Here is a 20,998-nt window from a genome sequence, read left to right on the forward strand (position 1 = left end):
CCACTATCTAACACTTTCCCTACTGTTGCTCACTCTGGAGTGGGAATAGTAATTTTTACCCCTCAGTTATTTAACACTTTCCCTACTGTTGCACTCATTGGAGTGGTAATAGTAATTTTTCCCCCTCTGCTATCCAACACTTTCCCTATTGTTGCACTCACTGGAGTGGGAATAGTAATTTTTACCACTATGTTATCCAACACTTTCCCTATTGTTGCACTCAATGGAGTGGGAATAGTAATTTTTACCCCTCCGCTATCTAACACTTTCCCTACTGTTACACTTATTGGAGTGGGAATAGTAAATGTTATCCCTCCGCTATCCAACACATTCCATACTGTTGCACTCACTGGAGTGGGAATAGTAATTTTTCCCCTCTGCTATCCAACACTTTCCCTGCAGTTTACTTATTGCAGTGGTAATAGTAATTTTTACCCCTCCGCTATCTAACACTTTCCCTACTGTTGCACAGACTGGAGTTGGAATAGTTAGTTTTATCCCTCCGCTATCCAACACTTTCTCTACTGTTACACTTATTGGAGTGGGAATAGTAAATATTATCCCTCCGCTATCCAACACATTCCCTATTGTTGCACTCACTGGAGTGGGAATAGTAATTTTTCCCCTCCGCTATCCAACACTTTCCGTACTGTTGCACAGACTGGAGTGGGAATAGTAATTTTTACCCCTCTGCTATCCAACACTTTCCCTACTGTTGCACTCACTGGAGTGGGAATAGTAATTTTTACCCCTCCGCTATCCAACACTTTCCCTATTGTTGCACTCACTGGAGTGGGTATAGTAATTTTTACCCCTCCGCTAGCTAACACTTTCCCTACTGTTGCACTCACTCGAGTGGGAATAGTAAATTTTATTCCTCCACTGTCCAACCTTTCCCTACTGTTGCACTCACTGGAGTGGAAATAGTCATTTTTACTTATCCGCTATTCCACACTTTCCCTACTGTTGCACTCACCGGAGTTCCCTATAGTTGCACTCACTGGAGTGTGACTAGTAATTTTTACCCCTCTGCTTTCCAACACTTACCCTACTGTTGCACTGACTGTAGACGTACATTTAAGATTAAAGATATAACGTTTAATGTTTTAATTTATAATGGAATGTTTTTTAAATAGATTTTATGTTATTTGTATATATATTTTCGTACATTTTTATATAATTTAAAAATTATAAAATAAATGAAAACAAATAGTTTAATAATTGTTTTAAAAGTTTATATACATATATAGTATTATGTATGTGTGTAACTTTTCTAATGACATTTGTTATATTTGTTAAAATGTATATTAAATCTACTTAATTTTTTTTTATTTATTATATTTAATATGTATTATTTTATTTTATATATATATACATATATATATATATTTTTTAAAACATCGACATTGCCCCCCGATATTTACTATATAGGTACTTACCTATTTATGTATAGGGAGTCGATATTTTTGCTTTCTATATTTTTTCATTGATATTCTGTCAGTGAACCGGAGATGGTAGAACCAGAGGCACAAGACAGCCTGGATTTAATTCCTGAGATGGGGGTGCAAGACAGAAACACAAGGGAGCCTGCACAGCATTCCTGAGATGTAGGCTGAAGATAGCAGAGCCAGAGATACAAGGGAGCCAGCACCCTGTTCCTGAAATGGAGAATGAAGACAGTAGAGCCAGATAGACAAGGGAGCCCGCACATCATTCATGAGATGGAGGCTGAAGACAGTAGAGCCAAATACACAAGGGAGCCTGCATATAATTCCTGAGATGGAGGATGAAGACAGCAGATCTAGACGCAAAAGGGTGCCAGGTTATTGTTCTTTAGATGGAGGCTAGCACCAGAGGCAAAGGAAGCTTGCACATCATTCATGATATGAAGGCTGAAGACAGTAGCGCCAGAAGTACAAGAGAGCGTGGGTGTCATTCCTTAGATGGAGGCTGAATATAGTAAAGCCAGAAGCACAAGAGAGCCTGGATTTCACTCCTGAGATAGAGGCCGAAGAAGTGCAAGAGAGCGTGGGCATCATTCCTACAATGGAGGCTGAAGAAGGTAGGGCCAGAGGCACAAGGGAGCCAGCACTTCATTCATGAGATGGAGGCTGAAGATAGTAGAGCCAGAGGCATAAGGGAGCCTCAATATCAGTCATGAGATGGAGGCTGAAGACTGTAGAGCAGCAGGCGCAAGCAAACCTGCATATCATTAGCCGAGATAAGAGGCGGCAGACAGAATAACCAGGGAGACGTTCAAATGAGCCTGCGTATCAATCCTGAAATAGGGGCTGAAGAAGCAGAGTTAGACACACCAGGGAGCCAGGGTATTGATCCTTAGATGGCGCAATGATGCTTAACATCCTGTGATTCTGGGCAAATCACGTAATCGCCCCGTGCCTAACACAAATTAATGTGTCCTCGTGTAACGAAACTGGCGCTCATGTAAAGTGCTCTGATACCCGATGTCTTGGGTCTAGTTCACCCTATATGGAACTCTAAAAAATAAAATAAGAGCTTGAGGCTCACCAATGCATCAGATGGAGGCGTGGGCAGCAATTACCACACTGGTACGATAAGTTAGGAGTAAGTTGCCCATCTCCTCATCATTAATCAGTGTCATAGAGAATAGATTGCATACTTTGTGTCAGAGTCTGGTATAAATATATATTTTTAAAATACAAATCCACATAGAAATATTGATTAGAAATAGATCGCTGCCTCCGCCTCCTCTCTACAGACGAATTAAATATTTGTAAAGTTAATATTTGCTTACATGTAGAACAAGGGTGCTCCGTGTGACTCGATCCACAGGTTTGTACAGCAAAGCTAAGGAAAAAAACAAAGGAATGAATGAGTAACAGGGAAACACATGCTAAGTAAAGGTGTACAACTGAGTAGGCATCCCTACTCTCAATCAGAGACACTAGGGAACACATTGGGGTGCAGTAGAAGCAGTGTTGATCGAGAGAAAGCATATTGCATGCATTCAGCCATACAAATTGGTAGACACACAGTCTCACACATTAGAAAAAATGAGACAACTTAAGCTTTGGATGAAATGCTGCCAATAAAGACAGCAGATACATGCTTACACATCAGCAAGCACGCCCTACCTGCACATCATGGAGATGAGGTGAGGACAACAGAGGAGTCAGGCACAGCCCGGCCAATCCAGACGCACCAAGCACAAACATGCATGCATACGAAGAATACCTGCACACAAGCAAGCTGGCACTCACAATGAAATATGAGGAAACACAACTTTAAGAGCGAAACAGAACCAGTGGTGATCCAGGAAAAAAAACAAGCACAACCCCAAAATGACAGACACACCTGATTTAAAACCAGTGGGGCTCCTCCGCTAAGACTTTTATAGCAGTGAAAGAGGGAAAAATAAAATGATAACTGAACGTTATTATCATTTTATTTTTGGTTGCTGCAGGGTTGGGTTAGGGTAGGCGGGGCTGGTGGCTCTGGGAGGAGGAGTGGACTGTGCACTCTAAGTGCACATGACTGCTTGGCCATCTGTTTTGGCCGGCCAAGCAGTCATGCGCACTTTGCATATTCCCCACTAGGTTGTAATGCACAGCCTGGTAAGGAATATTCACAGGCGCCCTGTCCTGATCTGAGCTTCGATCCACGGCGCTCAGACCAATCACAACATTTCATCGCAGCGTTGTAATTGGCCCAGGGGAGCCTGTGTGCCCGGGTGCTTCCTGCAGCTTTTTCCGGATTAGAGTCAGGAAGAGCAGAGAAGCAGAGGAGAGATGCAGCCGGCGGAAAAGGTAAGTGAGTTCTAAAAAAAATATTTTCTAGCCCACCCAAAAAATCCCACACCGCCACCCTCATTCCCTACTAGCCTCCATTGTTTCAAACATCAGAGTTAAAGAGATACAACACAGCAAAGCTGCAAAAACACGGACGAAAGAGCGCACCCATGCCCACATACAAACCTATCCAAGTAGTAAATAGGCATGCTGAATATATATCTAATCAAAAGAGAAATGGCTAAAGAGGGTCCCATTTTTCAATATTTCCTGTACCTAGCTCAGCAAGAAAAACCCTCTAGAGGGCCATTTTAGCACCACCAAGTTGTGATGAGGATAGAGCATCTTCCCTTTTGTCAAAAATCCTAGTTCTCCATCATGGGTCTCTTTAATGAGCAGTAAATAGCTCTATGTGCTGGTTCGTGGGGAAAAAAAAGTGACAGCACTTTCTATTTTTAAAATTAGATGGGCCTTGTGGTGTCAATTTATTTCTTTTTTCCACAAGACACAATAAGAAATCAATATAAACGACCACAGTGCAGTTTCCACCGCGTACCCAAACTGTATATTACAATGAAATATATAAAAAGGAAGTAGATGAACAATGAATCCTAAATGGAAGAGAAGGGAATGCCGCTTTAAGGCAGCCTTGAGCACTTGGAACTTACATAAGGGCATAGCAGAGGCCCCTGCAGTGTAAAGGTGTCCCAACCCTCCAGGGGGTCCCCCCAAACCTTAAAGGGGCCCCAATCAGCCCAAGGATAATGAATATCTGTGAGATATGTTGATTCGGTTGGACCCTCAGCTCATTCTGCAGGGGCCCGATCCTTTTGCGTTAGGCCACTGAACTCACAATGTACCGCCCTGGCAGGTGACATCCAAGTTCATTTGCCAAGTACATGAATCTCAGAATCTTCAGAAGCATGTTCATGATTTTAAATCCGCGTTGGAAAAGTTTTTCTGCTTCAATTGTCATTGTTCAATAGCTCTTCGCTCTTGATAGATCCATTTTGATCTTTGTCCTCTTTTTCCGCAGTCACTTGTTGACATTTGGAGGCAAACGCAGTTCCTGTGGTGGTGAAATATCCATTTATGACATCCATACATTTTCTTCTTTCAAACTGTTCTATCATTACAGACTATCTTTGTGTCATAAATATGCTTACGAGACGTATAAAGAAAGGGAATATGATTTAAGGCCAGACTGAAGTTCCTCTTACTCCTCCTTGAACCTCGTTTAGGGTCTTTTTCTACTCGTCCTAGGAAAAGTGTCCGAAAGGATTCTCTCTCCTTCAAATGATGTAGAGTAGGCTTCGTCTCTGACACCAAAGATGGGCCCCCATGGCACAGATGTCCTGTCTGCTGGGCACAGAGGGTTTCTACCTCTGGAGGCACACTGCCTTCTGGCTCTACTGATATGTGGAGATGCCGCTCAGACCTGCTTCTCTGCAGCTGTACGGCCTGGTACCCCTAGAATACGCACCTGAGGCTCTGCTTCCTGCAGTCCATCCTCAGAATTGTTAATTCACACTGGTCAAACCGGACATAAGACAGTAACATGCAACAGGTCGCGTGGGGATGCTCAAGCTGGTCTAGGTCATCAGCCCAGATCTTCTCCAAGTCCAAGGAGACCCAAGGCTAAAAGGAGACGGAGCGGATCATCTTGGCGAGTTGAAGCTCCTTCAAGGCCAGATTACAATCATCCAAGACTTCAGGCACATTTACTCATACAAGGAGCACATGCTCGGATGGAGAAGGAGGCATTTATTCTACCACCAATGACCCTTACCTTTTGATGACTGCCAGCTTTTACAGATAAAATGTTACGGGCAGCAGCAAAGTTCAATATTGACGTTTCAATTTGAGGGCAAGATATATCACAGACCTGAGAAAAGACTGAAGCCCTCCTCGCACCTTAACACCATCAGTGCTGCAGCAATTCCCCCTCTGTGCTACTTCTGATTTATTCCCATTGTTCATGACGAGCTCAGCTCGTCATGAGCACATGAGCAGTGTACTGCATGACGAGCTGAGCTCGTCATGAGCATCGAAGGGGTTAAGAACCTCATAGGGGAACTTTTATTCTTTTTGTTTTGCTTTGAAGACACAATGCACCTGAAAGAACCCTTATCCAACCAAGGAAAAAATACTGCTTTCAACAGTGAAGACTACAAAAAAAAGCATTTGCAATGCAATAGGTCTCGCATTTACGCGAGTTTACGCTATTGGCATTGTAAACGACAATGCCTTTTATTTATGTTTTAAAAACAGAAAAATAAATAAAAGGCATTGTTATTTGCAATGTCAATAGTTTAAACTCTTGTAAATGCGAGACATATTGCATTGCAAATGCTTGTTTTCAAGTTAGAAACATTGTCCGGTGAGGTAAACGCACAAATTACTACTCGTGTAACGATATATCTGTAAGAGACATTAACAAATTTGTAGCATGGTGCACAGCGAAGGCTGTGGATCTCCTTTCTGCCCCTCTTTCAGACGTTCTTCTGTTCCTCCTTTCTCTGGCCCAGCAGGGATCTGCTCTGGGAACTATCAAGGGCTATCTCTCGGCCATTTCTGCCTTTTTAACCCCTTCCATGCTGATGACGAGCTGAGCTCGTCATGAATATAGTAAAATAGTGATTTCCAGCACAGGGGAAAAATAACCACAGCAGCAATGTGGTTAAGGCTTCGAGATCAGCTTCTCTTTTCAAGTATCCCGGTTGTTAGTCTTTTCTTGAAGGGCATTACACACACGTACCCTCTGGTCTCCTTTATAATGCCTCAGTGGGACTTACCCTTTGTTAACTACGTGGGGGCCAAGAAAGGTCGTGCTGTGCACAAACGGACCATCTCTCGTGGGTCGTTCTGTGTATTAAAGCCTGTTACTCTTGACTAAAAAGGAGCCTCCTGTGGGGCTGCGTGCCCTTTCTACTCTGGCGACAGCAGCCACTACTGCCCTAGGACAGGGAGTCCCTTTGCAGGATATCTGTCAGGCAGCTACGTGGTCCTCGCTCCATACATTTGCCAAGCATTATTGCCTTGACAGCCAAGTCTGGAGAGCAGCTTTTTTGCCCATTCTGTTCTACGTGACTTTCTGGTATGATCTTGTTCACAGACCCACCACCGGGATTAGTATTGCTGGGGTATTTATTCTAAGGTAAGGAATCTATCACTAACGGGTCTCTTTCAAATGCACAAGTTACTACGTGTGTAACAATATATCGGTAAGAGACATTAGTTAGCAATAGAGTCCTTACCGCCCCACCCATCCTCCCTGTTGTTCGGATACAATTAGTTTTAAAAGACCAGGCGCGTAAATCGTTATATGACACATTGTTTGTATCTGGTATTACTTCCATTCATGTTAGTACCGAGAAGCTCAGTTTGATACAGAGAGTTGAGCGCTGTTAAGAGAAATTGCTTGAACAATGGAAAAAGGGCAACCCGTAGTGATCGGATTCACATAGCATGGTTTATTAACCCTTGAGTAATACATAGTGCACATACATGTTCGTTTAAAGAGCGTCTTTATATCATAGGAATGAAGACATTTTGCATATTATGAATGCTGCATATGTTTATTTATTTGTTTGGTATAACGTGATGATTATTAACCCTTGAGTAATACGCAGTGCGTATATATGTTTGTTTAAAGAGCGTCTTTATATCATGGGAATCAAGAAATTTTGCATACTATGAATTTTGCATATGTTTATTTATTTATTCATTTGTTAGGTACAACGTGATGATTGTATAGAGGAGGTCCCAATAGTTACACATATATTATTTATTCGTTTTAGACTTCCCTGATGAAGGCTTAACGCCGAAATGCATTGGAAGGATTGATGTGATTTATGATGATGCAAATGAAGATTTGAAAATATATTCATATGAAAACCAAGTGAAAATTTATGAAATCTGATTTCAATTATGAATAAAATACTTTGGAAATAAAACTTTGAATATTCATAAAAAACTTTATTGAATAACGTGTAGCTGGATACACAGCACCCACGTCAGTGCCTAGGAGACACCCTCACATCTAGTGGCGGTGCAACTCACACTCCTTTATAATGCCTCAGTGGGACTTACTCTTTGTTGGCTACGTGGGGGCCAAGAAAGGTCGTGCTGTGCACAAACGGACCATCTCTCGGTGGGTCGTTCTGTGTATTAAAGCCTGTTACTCTTGACAAAAAAGGAGCCTCCTGTGGGGCTGCGTGCCCATTCTACTCGGGCGACAGCAGCCACTACTGCCCTAGGACAGGGAGTCCCTTTGCAGGATATCTGTCAGGCAGCTACGTGGTCCTCGCTTGCCTTGACAGCCAAGTCTGGAGAGCAGCTTTTTTGCCCATTCTGTTCTCCGTGACTTTCTGGTGTGATCTTGTTCACAGACCCACCACCGGGGTTGGTATTGCTGGGGTATTTATTCTAAGGTAAGGAATCTATCACTAACGGGTCTCTTTCAAAGGCACAAGTTACGACGTGTGTAACAATATATCTGTAAGAGACATTAGTTAGCGATAGAGTCCTTACCGCCCCACCCATCCTCCCCGTTGTGCGAATTGATTTCTATGATTAAGGTCATCCCTTTTAGGGCCCTAGTTTTATGCACCAGTGGTCAGTGTCTTGCATGGCTCTGCGTTCCTGGCGCGGAAAGTCGTGTACAGAACTGACTCAGCGTGCATGGGTGGTGCCTAAGTATTCTCCGTGATGTCATCTCAGCGCATACGACGCCAGCGACGGACGTGGAGCCGCAGGACGCCACCTACTGACGCGCAGAGGTACTGCTAGCGAAAACATCCAGGATCCAGTCTGACACCTGGGGATATTCTAAGGTAAGGAATCTATCACTAACTAATGTCTCTTTCAGATGCTCAGTGCTGACATCTGCAGAGAGCTACATGTCATTAGTTTGAATCCTAGCTACGTTCGCCCATCCCTTCCTTCCAAAAAAGTAGTGTAAATTATGTACAGTTAAATATAGTCAACAAAACCGGTTATTTACAGAGCTAAAAAACAGCTGAGGTGGTATATGGCGTGCTATAAAAGCGCACGCTATTGTTCTTTCTATATCGAGCGCTAAGGAGGAGTTGAAATATCAATTACAAATATAGTTATAATTTATGTGGAACTGCATTCATACTACACTTACTTCAGAAATCCATGTGTCTGCGGTTCCTGGTAGCTAAGCCGACAGGGCCCTCGATGACAGTTGTGCCATCCATCGCACCTTCCATAAAAACATATTTATTTCCCAGTAGTTTGGTTTTATCATAAGAGACTTTACAGTGGCATTATCTTTCTAAATGCATAAGGCATTTCACTTCTCCCGGGTCAAGGGTCATGTGAATGTAGCGGACGGCCTAGTAAAACACTACAAAACAACCCCAACACGCAAATAGTCTACAAAGACATCAGAAAAACTGAAAACATAAAGGAAACAAGAATTGGTGCTACTGCATTGTAAATGGAAACGAGGCAAAGAAAGTAAAGCCTTTTGTGCCCAGTGTGCTGCAGATGGGTCTTCTTTGAAAACTGTTCTGCAGGTGACCATTTGTGCGGCTGAGGAGTGCTATTCATCAGCAGATACAAGCCCTTAGGCATGTCTCCCTTGTCCCCCCTACCACACCCCTAACCAGATGCTGCCGGATGCTGTCTCTGTCTTTCTGAACACATGTTCACCCGAAGGGATTTTTTTTTTAAACCGAAACTAACAGGAAGGATTGCTCTTTTGCTTTTTAAGTACACATGAAAATGCTTCGTAGAAATGCATTCCATGCCGGTACATGGAATGCATTTTTAGAAGCTTTTTCATGTGTACGTAAAAAGCGAAACCACAATCCTTCTCTGATAGTTTATTGTAAAAATACTCCTGTTGGGTGAGCATGTTGTGTTCTAAAAGCTCGTTGAATGCAGTTTTAACAAGATTATTTATAACGTGCCTGCCCTCCTATGTCCACAGAGACAGCACCTTTTGGACACAGTGTGTATTTAATGCATTGTTAAGCTGTCTCTGCGGGATACTAATAAAATTAACCAATAAAATAAAAAGAATTCCAAAAGACACTGCCTGGTGCCAATAAAATGTATAGTCGGGACGTGTGCGGAGCTTAATACCCCTATCCTGAATACAGCATGTCTCGAAGAGACAGCGCAAGCACTGCCTAGGCGAACCTAAAAACAATGGTAAGCAACCACACGCTTTAATACCTCTCGATAAGTAGTTGGTAAGCCCACAATAGGTCATTTGCAAGAAGACAGCTGGAGCTGTCTGATAGTAGAAGCTTAAAAATAGCACAACAGTCAACTACCTAGGGTTACTCAGTGGTTAATGTCCTTCTTCCAAAGTTTTGAACCTGAGAAATAGGCAAAGGCTTATCTAGAAGGAGACAGCCTCTACCAACTGTTGTTGTCGCGGGCAGAAAGTCTATAGTGCCCCCAATGAGGGTAGAAGAGTTTAAATTAAACAAGGGGCAACAGAAAGGAAATCTTTGGAGTGTTGCAGCAGAATGTCAATGCCACCATTATTGTCCCTGTGCCACGTCATTGGCTGTATTGGAAGGTTAGTTGATCATACAGTCTTGGTGGGTGTGTAGCGCGTCGGTATGATGTTAGAGTGGCCTCGAGAAATACAGTCAGCCAATTTGAATACAATTAATAACTTGTAGAGGGCTCTAATGGGGCTGAAGCATTGGTTACACTCACTGTCAGCGGTGTTGAAAATACTAAATAAACCAATGTAACAACAATAATATGTTAAAATAAGATGCGCTACATATTTATTATGACACAAATGCAAAAACGCAATAAGTAAAAAAATAAAACCTTTACTACTTAAACTTGACTTCCCAGCACAGTACAGCGATGATGGTACTGTACACCTTTGACGTCATGTCTGACCACCGCAAACAGTCCCAGAGGGGATTTTTCTGATGCATTGTTCTACCAAAACCAGAATCTGTTACTTGCTAAAGAAACATCAGAAGCCACTTCTGCATACAAGTGCCGGAAGTGGATATGAATGTGCGTGTGTGTGTGTTTGAGACAGAATTTAGAGAATCCTTCTGCAATATCTTGAACCCCGACTTTCGCTCTCTGAAATCTGCTGCACGTTAGGCTAAGTAGTTGTGAGCGGAGGTTTCCGTGCCCCGGGAGCAGCATGTTTAGGCTGAATAAGAAGGATGCGGTGAGTAGACTTCAGTTTCTTTGGCTGTTTGCAGCATCCAGTCAGTGGTAAATCTTGCCCAACGCCAACACCGTGAGCCCACGTCATGTTATATCCGCTTCCACTGGTCGTCTCATCCTCTGCCTGGGGCATGCCTTCCTGTCCCTTGGTGTGTCTTGGCCTTTGTCTCTAGGTAGCCACTGTATTACCAAGCTGTTGCTGCACCCGCTTTGAGAAATGACCGGTGTGTGCCACCAACGTGAAAACAGACCGCGAAAGTGAAAACGCTCCATGCGCACGCTGTGTTCAAACGCCAGCCTGCAGTGACAGGAGAGGTGCACGTGTAAGGAGTGCACATCTCCAGCCCGTACATGTGCCATCTTCTGTCCCCGGTAGGCACAATAAAGGGCGACTATAAGTCTCGCCAAGGCGAGCAACGCATGCGCTGCATCGCTAGGCGAGACCTAAATAGCCAATACACTCTCTTCAAGGAAACAACATCTGCTGTGGGCTTTTATTCCTCCACAAGGAATGCACGGACTCCTGGTGTCTTTCATTGCTGCTTCTTTTAATCTGACTATGTGGGAACTGCCATACAATCAAGAAAGAAACTGCAGTGGTCACTGCTACCCACAAGCAGCATAATGCCAGAGCACTGGCACTTGACCAAGGTAAACTAACGCCAGAGGTGTCGCCAACCAAATGAGACAACATGAAGGGACAGAGCCACTCACCAAGGACGGACTGACTGCAGATGGCACTGTGACCGATCCAAGACAGAAAATATGTATGCTATGCTGCTACTTATCTAAATCAGACTACAAAGATATTGCAGACCATCCACAGCAGAATACAGGGGCACTGCCACCAAAACAAATCTGAATGACTGCAGGGGGCACTGCCATCAAACGAAAGCAGACTGACGGCTGAGGCATCACCATCCAACCAATAAAGATGGAAGTGGAGGTACCCAAATCAATCAAGACAGACGGCAAGGGCAAACCCACAAACCAAGACACACTGCCGGAATACACCCACACATCCAGAAGACACGTACTGCAGGAACGATAGTGGGGGAAGTAGGGTCTCTTCATTTCAAACCAGACTGACCGACTGCAGGACCATTCACTATTAAACTCACACTATTATTTAAGAATGCACTAAGTAAACTTGCCCTGGTCAGTTCCTATTGTCTGCTCCATGTTTATGCTGATTCCTACTTCTCCCACAACACACATCTCACACAGTTAACTAACTACTGTTAAACAAAATAAAACATTGTTAATACCTATGCCGTCATAAAAAGATACTGAATGAAAGTGACACTCAGCCCCTACATCCCAAAATAAAGCAATAATATTAGGTGAACACTCACTCTCCAATGAGTTCTTGGTCATCTGTTCTTTGGGATCCCTTACGTTTCTGGCCTTCAGATTCTAAAAAAGAACAAAAGTAGGAGTAATTCACAATAGTTGTGAAATATCGTGACGCTCCCACAACAGGCCAGTGTACGACATGGAAAGATCTGACCCATCTCATTAAGGCAATAATCATCATATGTACGATGCTGGAGGCACAGGACATTCCTCCTCTTTCACCAGATGTTTACATTTCAAACTAAAAGATCCAAATTTTTGGTTTCTACATTTAATATTTTTAACATACTTCAAACTAGAATCACCATACCCCCACAACCAGAAGCATCTCGGCACATTCCAGCACCATGAAGGGATGACATAAAGCAAAGATTTTAACTCCTCAAGGTCCACCAGATGTGCGACCAGGGATGGCGCCCTGTGAAGTGGTATAAGACATTTGCTGAGCACATGCATCTCAACACTTTGAATACCATCCGATGTGAGAAACTGAATAAGCTCAAACACTCACTCCAGCACAATCACATTTAGGACAGGAGTGAGTGAAACATCTGCGCAACCTATGGCCACCATATCACATAGTCCTACAGAGCCATTATCAACAGGTTTACGTACAATCAAGGCCTCAGCGAATTTACATATGCGATCTAGTCTTGTGTATGCCAGAGGCTACCAGCAATGAAAACATAAGAATACTATACCTCAGAGATTTCAGCAAACTGGCCATTGGCTTGGCAACACTTCTCTGCTGTTTCCATAGCTACCTCGTAGTTGTCTACAAAGGCTCGGTACACTCCCAACTGGCTGGCCTGTGAGGAAAATAACAGTTATAAGTCTTAAACATATACACAATTACTGATGACCAACCCATATGAATTGTCTCTTGCAGGTTTATTTATCTATACTACTATTATAAAGAAAGAACTTTGAACCTTTGAGGCGGGTAAACTCGGGAACCACAGCACCAATCCACACACCCGATACATCGTTGAAATTGTCAGGGTGTGCAGATGGACATAGGCTATATAAATTTAAAAAATATAGGTTATTTAAAAAATGTATGAGAAACAAAAAAAATAATCCCATGGAAGTAGCGCCGGCCGCGACGTGCGTGCTGACATCAGGAGCGTGGGGAGGAGCGACGTCCAGGAGCGCGAGGAGGAGGGGCGGACATGAGCGTGGGGAGGAGCGGCGGACAGGCGGGGAGGAGCGGGGGACAGGCTGGGAGGAGCGGCGGACAGGCGGGGAGGAGAGGGGAGGAGCAGCGAGGAGCGGCGGACCGGTGAATTCAGGAGCACGGGGAGGTGCGGCGGATGAGGTAAGGCTCCGGGGGACCCACGGACAATGTCGGGGCCGGCGGGGCCCTGAAGCCAAGGTCGGGACGGGCTGCTACTCCGGGGGACCCACGGACAATGTTGGGGCGGGCGGGGGCCCTGAAGCCTGATTGCTCCTGGACAAGGTCGGAACGGGCTGCTAGTAAGTTTTATATAGTGCGAACATGACCAAGTGGGTATCAGAGGTCTTTACATACGGTTGAAGAAGACATAGGAACACAGCTCAAGGAGACAAATCAAGGTACAAGTAGGTCAATGTGCAACAACAGCAAAAATGACAATGGTGGACATAGGGAGAAGGCTAGGGTAGAAATAAAATTAGGGCAATATACATCAAGAACAAAAGTGACATTATGGCAGTCAACAGTGGGTCGCAAAAAATGACAAGTAATAGTTAGGATAGCAAGAAAGTCTCAAGGTAAGAGGAGCAAAGCTTCTAGATCAGTGCATTGTTCATTAGTAGAGCTTTCACTTCCCTTTTGAAGGCAAATGTGGATGGAAACAGCCTTGTCTCCACTGGAAGGGCGTTCCAGATTCTCGAGGCAATGCCCGAGAATGTACGATTGTAGGTTTTAAGCTTATTGAATTTCTTTGGCTTGAGCAACAAGGTGCCGGTGCTGCTTGTGGACCGGGAGCCCCCAGAAAGTTCCAACCTATTTGTCAGGTAGAGTGGGGTATTAAAGTGAAGAGCTCTATGGGTCAAACAAGGAAACTTTAATTGGATCCTTGCCTCAAAAGGAAGCCAGTTGAGTTATTTCAGGTCCGGCGAGATGTGGTTGGTCTTCTTGGAACCCGTGATGAGTCTCTTAGCCGCATTTAGAGAAGCTCTGATGGGAGCTAAACCGAGTTTCGGCAGTCCACATAAAGTAGCACTGCGGTATTCTAGTCTGTAGATGACCAGTGCTTGCACAGCCGATTTGAAATCCTCTTCGGAAAGGTAGGGTTTCAGTTTTCTCAGGATGCACAGCTGGAAGTTCGGCCCTTTGGTAGATGCTCCTATGTGCTCTTGCAAGTTTAGGTTCATATCAAGCAGAATTCCAAGTGATTTCGTGGAGTGCAGTTGAGCGCGGTGAGATTAGAGAGATATTTCACAACAGTCGGGGTTTGCCTAGCCGGTGCAATGAGGAGGAATCCCATCTTGAGGGCGTTTAGGTTATTTTCTACTCACCCACCAGCATTCTAACCTGGGCAAATGGGGGGTGATGTGTAGTGAGGAGGTGTGCGCGTTAGCATGTACTCTCTGATGGTGCTCGACACCATCACCAACAGGGATAAATATTTTTTGACAAAACCTCTAGGTGAGAGAGTACATGAAAGAGAGCCTTGATACATAATGATAATATTATATATATATATATATATATATATATATATATATATATATATATATATATATATATATATATATATATATGTTGGTTGATTTTAAAGCACTAAACACTGTCACGACAATTACTCATGATTTCAAAGAGGAAAGCAGGGCTTGGGGGAAGGGAAGAGAAGAACATATGGGCCTCTTCAATCAAATGATCTCCCTCAAAACAAAGTGCATATTGTGGACAGAGATACCTTATCTGACAACAACACACTTACTGCGAGCAAAGGTGGCTTTTGGGAAGACTTTGGAACAAGAGATTACTTCTGAACCTAGACAAGTGGTGGAAAAGCCTACTGTACTGGTCCTGAAAAGTTAAAGCGGTTTCCTCTACATGCCGTGGTTCTCACAAGAAGTATTACATGCGCAGAGCACAGGCTTTGAAAGGAATATAAAAATATGTATTTACTGAAAAGACATAAGGAAACAATGTCTCTTGCCGAAAGTGAAATACCTTACGGCTGATCTAGGCTCCCTCTGTAAGTCACAGGTATGAGTGGTGACCACGATCTGGGCTCCATTGTCAGTTCACAACTGAGTTTGACCACCAGATCTAGACTTTCTCTAATCTCTCTATATCACCTCCGATCCAAATAACACAGACGGAAAGTAGCTACCAAAACCACAAGCGGGTTATGTATTCATCGTTCCTGTTGCAGGACCAAGAGAAGATAATCGGGTGGGCTTATAGTTACTGGGGCCAGAAAGAATGACTTAACCCCTTCCCCGCTGATGACGAGCTGGGCTCGTCATGGCGTAGCCTCCTCGCACGCTGATGACGAGCCCAGCTCGTCACTTAACATGCATTTTCGCAAATCTCAGCGTGCGAGCGGAATTCCGCTAGCGCGCATGGTGTTAAAGCAGCAAATTTGAAGGTGGAGGGGTGTTGTACATTGGATATAACACCCTTGTTTATTAGTGCAAACTTTTAGGGAATAGAAGTTTAGAGATGGAAAAGTAAAAGGTTGTTTGTGCAAAAAGGCCAGAGCGTCCCCCTTCCAACGTCCAGATTTAGCAACTCAGACATTTGTAATTATCTTTATTGGTTTTACCTAATTACAAATACTATATTATTGCAATCCCCTTACATCTTTCTTATATTAAGTGTACATGGTTTTAATGGTTATAATGTAACACAAAATAGTATAAGGAGTAGGAATATTACTACCCTGCATGCTTTGCTCAATGTTGAAAAGGAATATGTTGAAGATATCCATGACATATTTTAAAGCAAGTGGATAAGGTGTAAATCATCAATACACTCTTAAGAACAGACAGGGATATTGAGCTGTAATCATTTAGTGCTTATGTGTCTATAATATTTTCTCATTATATCCGCTACTGTCGTGCGAGATTCATGAACGGGCCAACTATACTAAAACAAAATATCAGCGCATCAATAGAAGCATACAGCACTTTGGGTGAGAAGCCAGTATGGGGTTGTAACCTACCTTTGGAGGTACCATTTTATCCATCAGACATAATACATTTCCTGATTCCTCGCTATCACTACAAACGTCATTGAGATGGTCTTCTGACTCAGGGGGGCTGGTATAGTCGCAACAATCATCCCATGGGATGGTTCCGGAGGTCTCCGGCCTCCTTCCTTTGGACCCCAGCTAAGTTCTCCACCGCTGCCCATCTTATAACTATCCCTTGCAAGCTTGGGAGCTTTCCAATTCAGAGTACTGGGTCTTCTACCTATTAAAAGAGCCAAGTCTAAGAATTTGGTCTCCGCTCAATGATTCTGGAATGCCTAAAAGACCCGGGATACAACTCCTGTGGTTATGTAGATCGGCGCGTTCTGTGCTGATCGAGAAGAGTCAATAATCTCATTACAGTAACTTTACACCTGGGGGAAATCCCAGAGCATGTGTTTAATCCAAGCCATAACTATAGGGCATCTGGGAGAGTCGAAATAGGCACCAGCATGAATTCTATTGTGTCACTCATGAGTCAGATATGCCCTGTGTAGAATGTTAAATTGGATGTGTCTGAGCCTAGCGTTCTGGGAAACCTTGTGTGGATAGATTTATAACAAACAAATCTTAAAGCGGTACCTGGCCAAAGAAGACACGAACAGGACCAGTCTCTGACCAGTGACAACTATCACAGCAGGTGCTCACAGCGCCACCTTCTGAATTGCTGGTTAAACATCTGTCACAATGAGCAGATTTCATGCCCGATCTACAGGGCTGTCTGCCACCATCCTACACAGACAGCACCCCATTACCACCAGGAGCAATGTAACTGACCCATAGACCGTGGCCAACATTCACAAAAGATGCTGTTCAGTCAGCACTTTGAAGTGTGTGCATTTAATCTTATTTGTAGAACGTGGAATTAACTGGACAGTAGCAGAGCATTGATCTAGGACATAAATCCTGATGTAAGGTTCATGCTTTTTTACCTTGAGGCAGCATTTTTGAGGAGGGGGATAGACAGATTCCTACAACGTAAAGAGGTTGACTTCTCTGAAAAGAGGTGGTCATTTCACTTTTGAATTGCACAAGTATCGAAGTAGAAAACTCCTTGAAAGTTCATTGTTACCAAATCACTCTCAATAGCCAGAACCCCTTCACTGGTATGCCCTGCCAAATTAATCACATTGACTCCCAAGGGTGCTCCCATAGGACCCCTGCTGCACATCCAGGGCACCTGTGCTCCATTCTACTACATGCTTTCCATGATTATCAGTAGTTAGTGCTCCAGCACTAAGCCTAAGCAAATCAAACTCTCACCCCCAGTCAACAGATCTGGGTTTAATCCATCACCATTCTTTAGCTCACTCTGCCACCCCAGTTCAGACATGGCCATATGCAAATCAGTCTGACCCTGTGCCTCATGGGAACAGTCCAGCCGGAACTGCCAAGCCATGTCTTCCCTGGACCGGAAACAAGCATCCTGGGACCGTATTAGGATTCATAATCCTCATCAGCCAGGCTATCTTGGTCTTGAATCCAGTGGCAAAGTGAGCAAGGGACTCACGTCTGAGCATACCCTGCCAACTTAGGGCAAACAAAGGGATACAAAAGGGGATGATGGACGGAGCGTTTGAGCCCTAGCGTGTTCATCCCACACCTTACTGAAGATCTTCGTGCTCGAAGAGCCACTAGGGCTGGTTTCCAGGCGCGGTTCCTGCATGAGGGCGTATGGGGCGGAGCACCACCAGTCTCGGAAGAAGGAGAAAGATTTACAGGAGACTGGTGGTCTGAGGCTGCGGCACTCTGGTAGCAGTGCAGCAGGCAGTGTACAAACACACCCTGCGCATGTGTGGTGGACGTCCGTTTTCGATATCGCCCAAGTCACACATGTGCAGAGTGTGTTTGTGAAGCTGTAGTGAGGGCAAGCAGACGCTACCTGAAGCAGCTGCTTTTCCAGGACTTCGGTCGGATTTTCGGCTCGCCCGGATCTCTGACGTATCTAAGCGCAGAACAGTCTTCTGGTTTTAGGACCCCTCCTCTGACTGGATGACTGTTGATACAGTCACCCTATGACAATAGGAGGCGGGATTTCAACTACTGCTTCCTGCGCTGATTTTGTATTTCCCTCCGTCCTTGAACCAGCTTTAACCCGGTCAGAGAAAAACCCTGTGATGAAGCTGCAAACAGTGAGTATTTAATGTGCTTTTGATTGATTTATTTATTTGTTTGTGCAGATGTATATAGCGCGAACTCGACCCGAAGGTATCAGAGCGCTTTACACGAACACCAGTTACGTAGCACAAGGACACATTCATTTTTGGTATGCACGGGAGATAATTGAATTGACCAGAATCACTGGATGCTTGGTCCACGTGAGGATCGAACCCGGTTCCCCAGCTCCAATTAAAGTCGGCAGCTCTAGCAGTAAAACAAATAGCGGTACTTTTCGCATACTTGCAAATCTAAAGATGCGCTGAACCTATTCTAAATATATCTGGGTGGGGGTGGGGGCGTGCTTTGGCCATGACTGAGGATGGCCGCTTCACCCTTGGAGCTCTGTGCAGAGAAGGGCCCCGGATGGCAGCTGCAGCACTTTCAACATAGCGAGGGCTCCCCAGCCTGCCCCTCATTCACCTGCTGGACCCAGCACCCAGTACCAGCATTTTGATGATGACGGATGGGTAACAACATCATGGGGCCACCAGACTTTCACGCCTCTTTAGGCGCTGACTGGGGCGGGCTAGACCCGCCCGACCACTTTCAAAAGTCACCAGCCGCTACTGCTGGTTTCCACTGTCCTCAAATAACACCCACAGCTCCCATCACTCAGCAGCTGCTTTAATGCAACCAATTAACAACCTCAAAGACTGAGATCCATCACATTTCATACAGTGGGAACCCCCACACTGACCGCTCTTACACACCACTCCACACCTACTGTGCCAAGGAACCACCCACCGTCACAACTGCAACAAGAAACACTCCATAGCAGAACTCCTGCTACTCCCCTCGAAGAACTCACACCATCCTCACATAAAGCACACTATCCTTCAAGAATTTATGGCATCCTCGCAGAACTCTCATGCCACCCCAGTAGCAGAGGCTTCACACCACCACCATAGCAGAACCTTTACACCATTGCCTCAGCAGAAATGTCATGCCATCCTGGTAGAACTCTCATGCCATCCCAGTAACCAAACTCATACATCCAAGCCCCATAGCAGTAAATCCTACACAATTCCATTAATAGGGGGTGCCTGACATTCACAGAGTACCGCTGCCACACCATTTAAGTACAAGAACAAATAAACCACCTCAAAGCAGATATACTAACCCTACGCACCACTGCAGAGTTCTAGCATTAAACACCCATATCAGAACTCAAATTCTATCCAAACAGCAGAAGTCCCAGGCCAATGCCATAGCAATCTCCAACATCATCCTCACAGAAGAACTCCCACATCATGAGGCGCAGCCATTCCACCTGCAGCATGACTAGCTCTTGAACCATGACGCACAAGAAGGCCTCCAGCACCGTACTGTCCTGTCAGCTCTTCAACACCAACCCACACAGAGCAATTCTACCAGACCATCAACACCACCATTCCTCAGACTGCAGCCACAGCGCGCTCTCACACCATCGGACAACTCTCCTACTCCACTAACACAGCTAGCCTTCTTACACCATCTAAGTTTACCAACCCAAACACTGCCGACACAACCATCACCACTGCCAGACCTTCTGCCAGTAATGTTCAACCAGTCAGCCTCAGTCCTATCCCACTGCAACAGTCATCACTCCAGTTCCTTGTGCCACTGCCCGCCCTCAAATAGCACCCCACATCCAGTGCACCACCTGCATCACCCTCCACAGCTGGTCTCCCGCGGCCACTGCACCCCCAACCATCTTGGATACCAGCCCTCCTAACACCAGTCCCACTGCCATTCCTGCACCCTATTCTCCTAAGTCGTGCAGCAGCCAGCACTTAGGGAAAGGCCACATGAGGGGTATGCATACCTCCCAACTCACATGGGGCCACAGTGTGACGCACAATATCGTCCCGCTTCACACAGCCTCCGGGCAGCAGCCAAGATCACAAGGCGGCAGGAAAAACAAGCTGAAAACCACTATAAATAGTGGTTTTCCAGCTGGTTTTCCAAGGCTTCGTACTGCCCACTTCCATTAAGGGGTGTGAAAACACCCCAGGACATCGGCACCAGCCTCACTCAGCAAGTTTTTTTGGGGGGGGGGAGGGGGGTTGGGGGCAGGGTTCACAACTGCCTCCTAGATACTTCTATGTTTCAACAAAACAAGGGAACCCTTAAGGTATAGCATAGGGACCTTGGGCATTAATTATTATACAGAACAGTGGTCCCTATAATAAATATATTGTAAGCAATGATCATACACTTGATAAATTGTATGTCTTCTGTCCATCCGGACAGGTATTTATTTTTTAATCAACAAATTATTTTTTGGTTATTAAAAATGTCAAGCGGGCACAGCCGTGACCTTCAACATATATAAAGGACAACAACAAAAAAGACTCGTGG

General features: G+C 44.7%; 1 protein-coding gene across 1 annotated transcript in view; it reads right to left on the reverse strand.

Annotated features, from left to right (window-relative positions):
• Positions 1-20,998, reverse strand: part of BCR (BCR activator of RhoGEF and GTPase) — a 364,718-nt gene that overhangs the window by 127,649 nt on the left and 216,071 nt on the right. The window contains exons 5-7 of the mRNA XM_086942801.1: positions 13,013-13,120; positions 12,311-12,371; positions 2,777-2,829 (exon numbers count right to left, since the gene is read on the reverse strand). Of these exons, the coding sequence (XP_086798927.1) occupies positions 2,777-2,829; positions 12,311-12,371; positions 13,013-13,120 (222 nt within the window). The remainder of the gene's footprint in view (positions 1-2,776; positions 2,830-12,310; positions 12,372-13,012; positions 13,121-20,998) is intronic.

The sequence above is a fragment of the Lissotriton vulgaris genome, chromosome 11 (assembly GCF_964263255.1).
Source record: "Lissotriton vulgaris chromosome 11, aLisVul1.2, whole genome shotgun sequence".
Lineage (NCBI taxonomy): Eukaryota > Metazoa > Chordata > Amphibia > Caudata > Salamandridae > Lissotriton > Lissotriton vulgaris.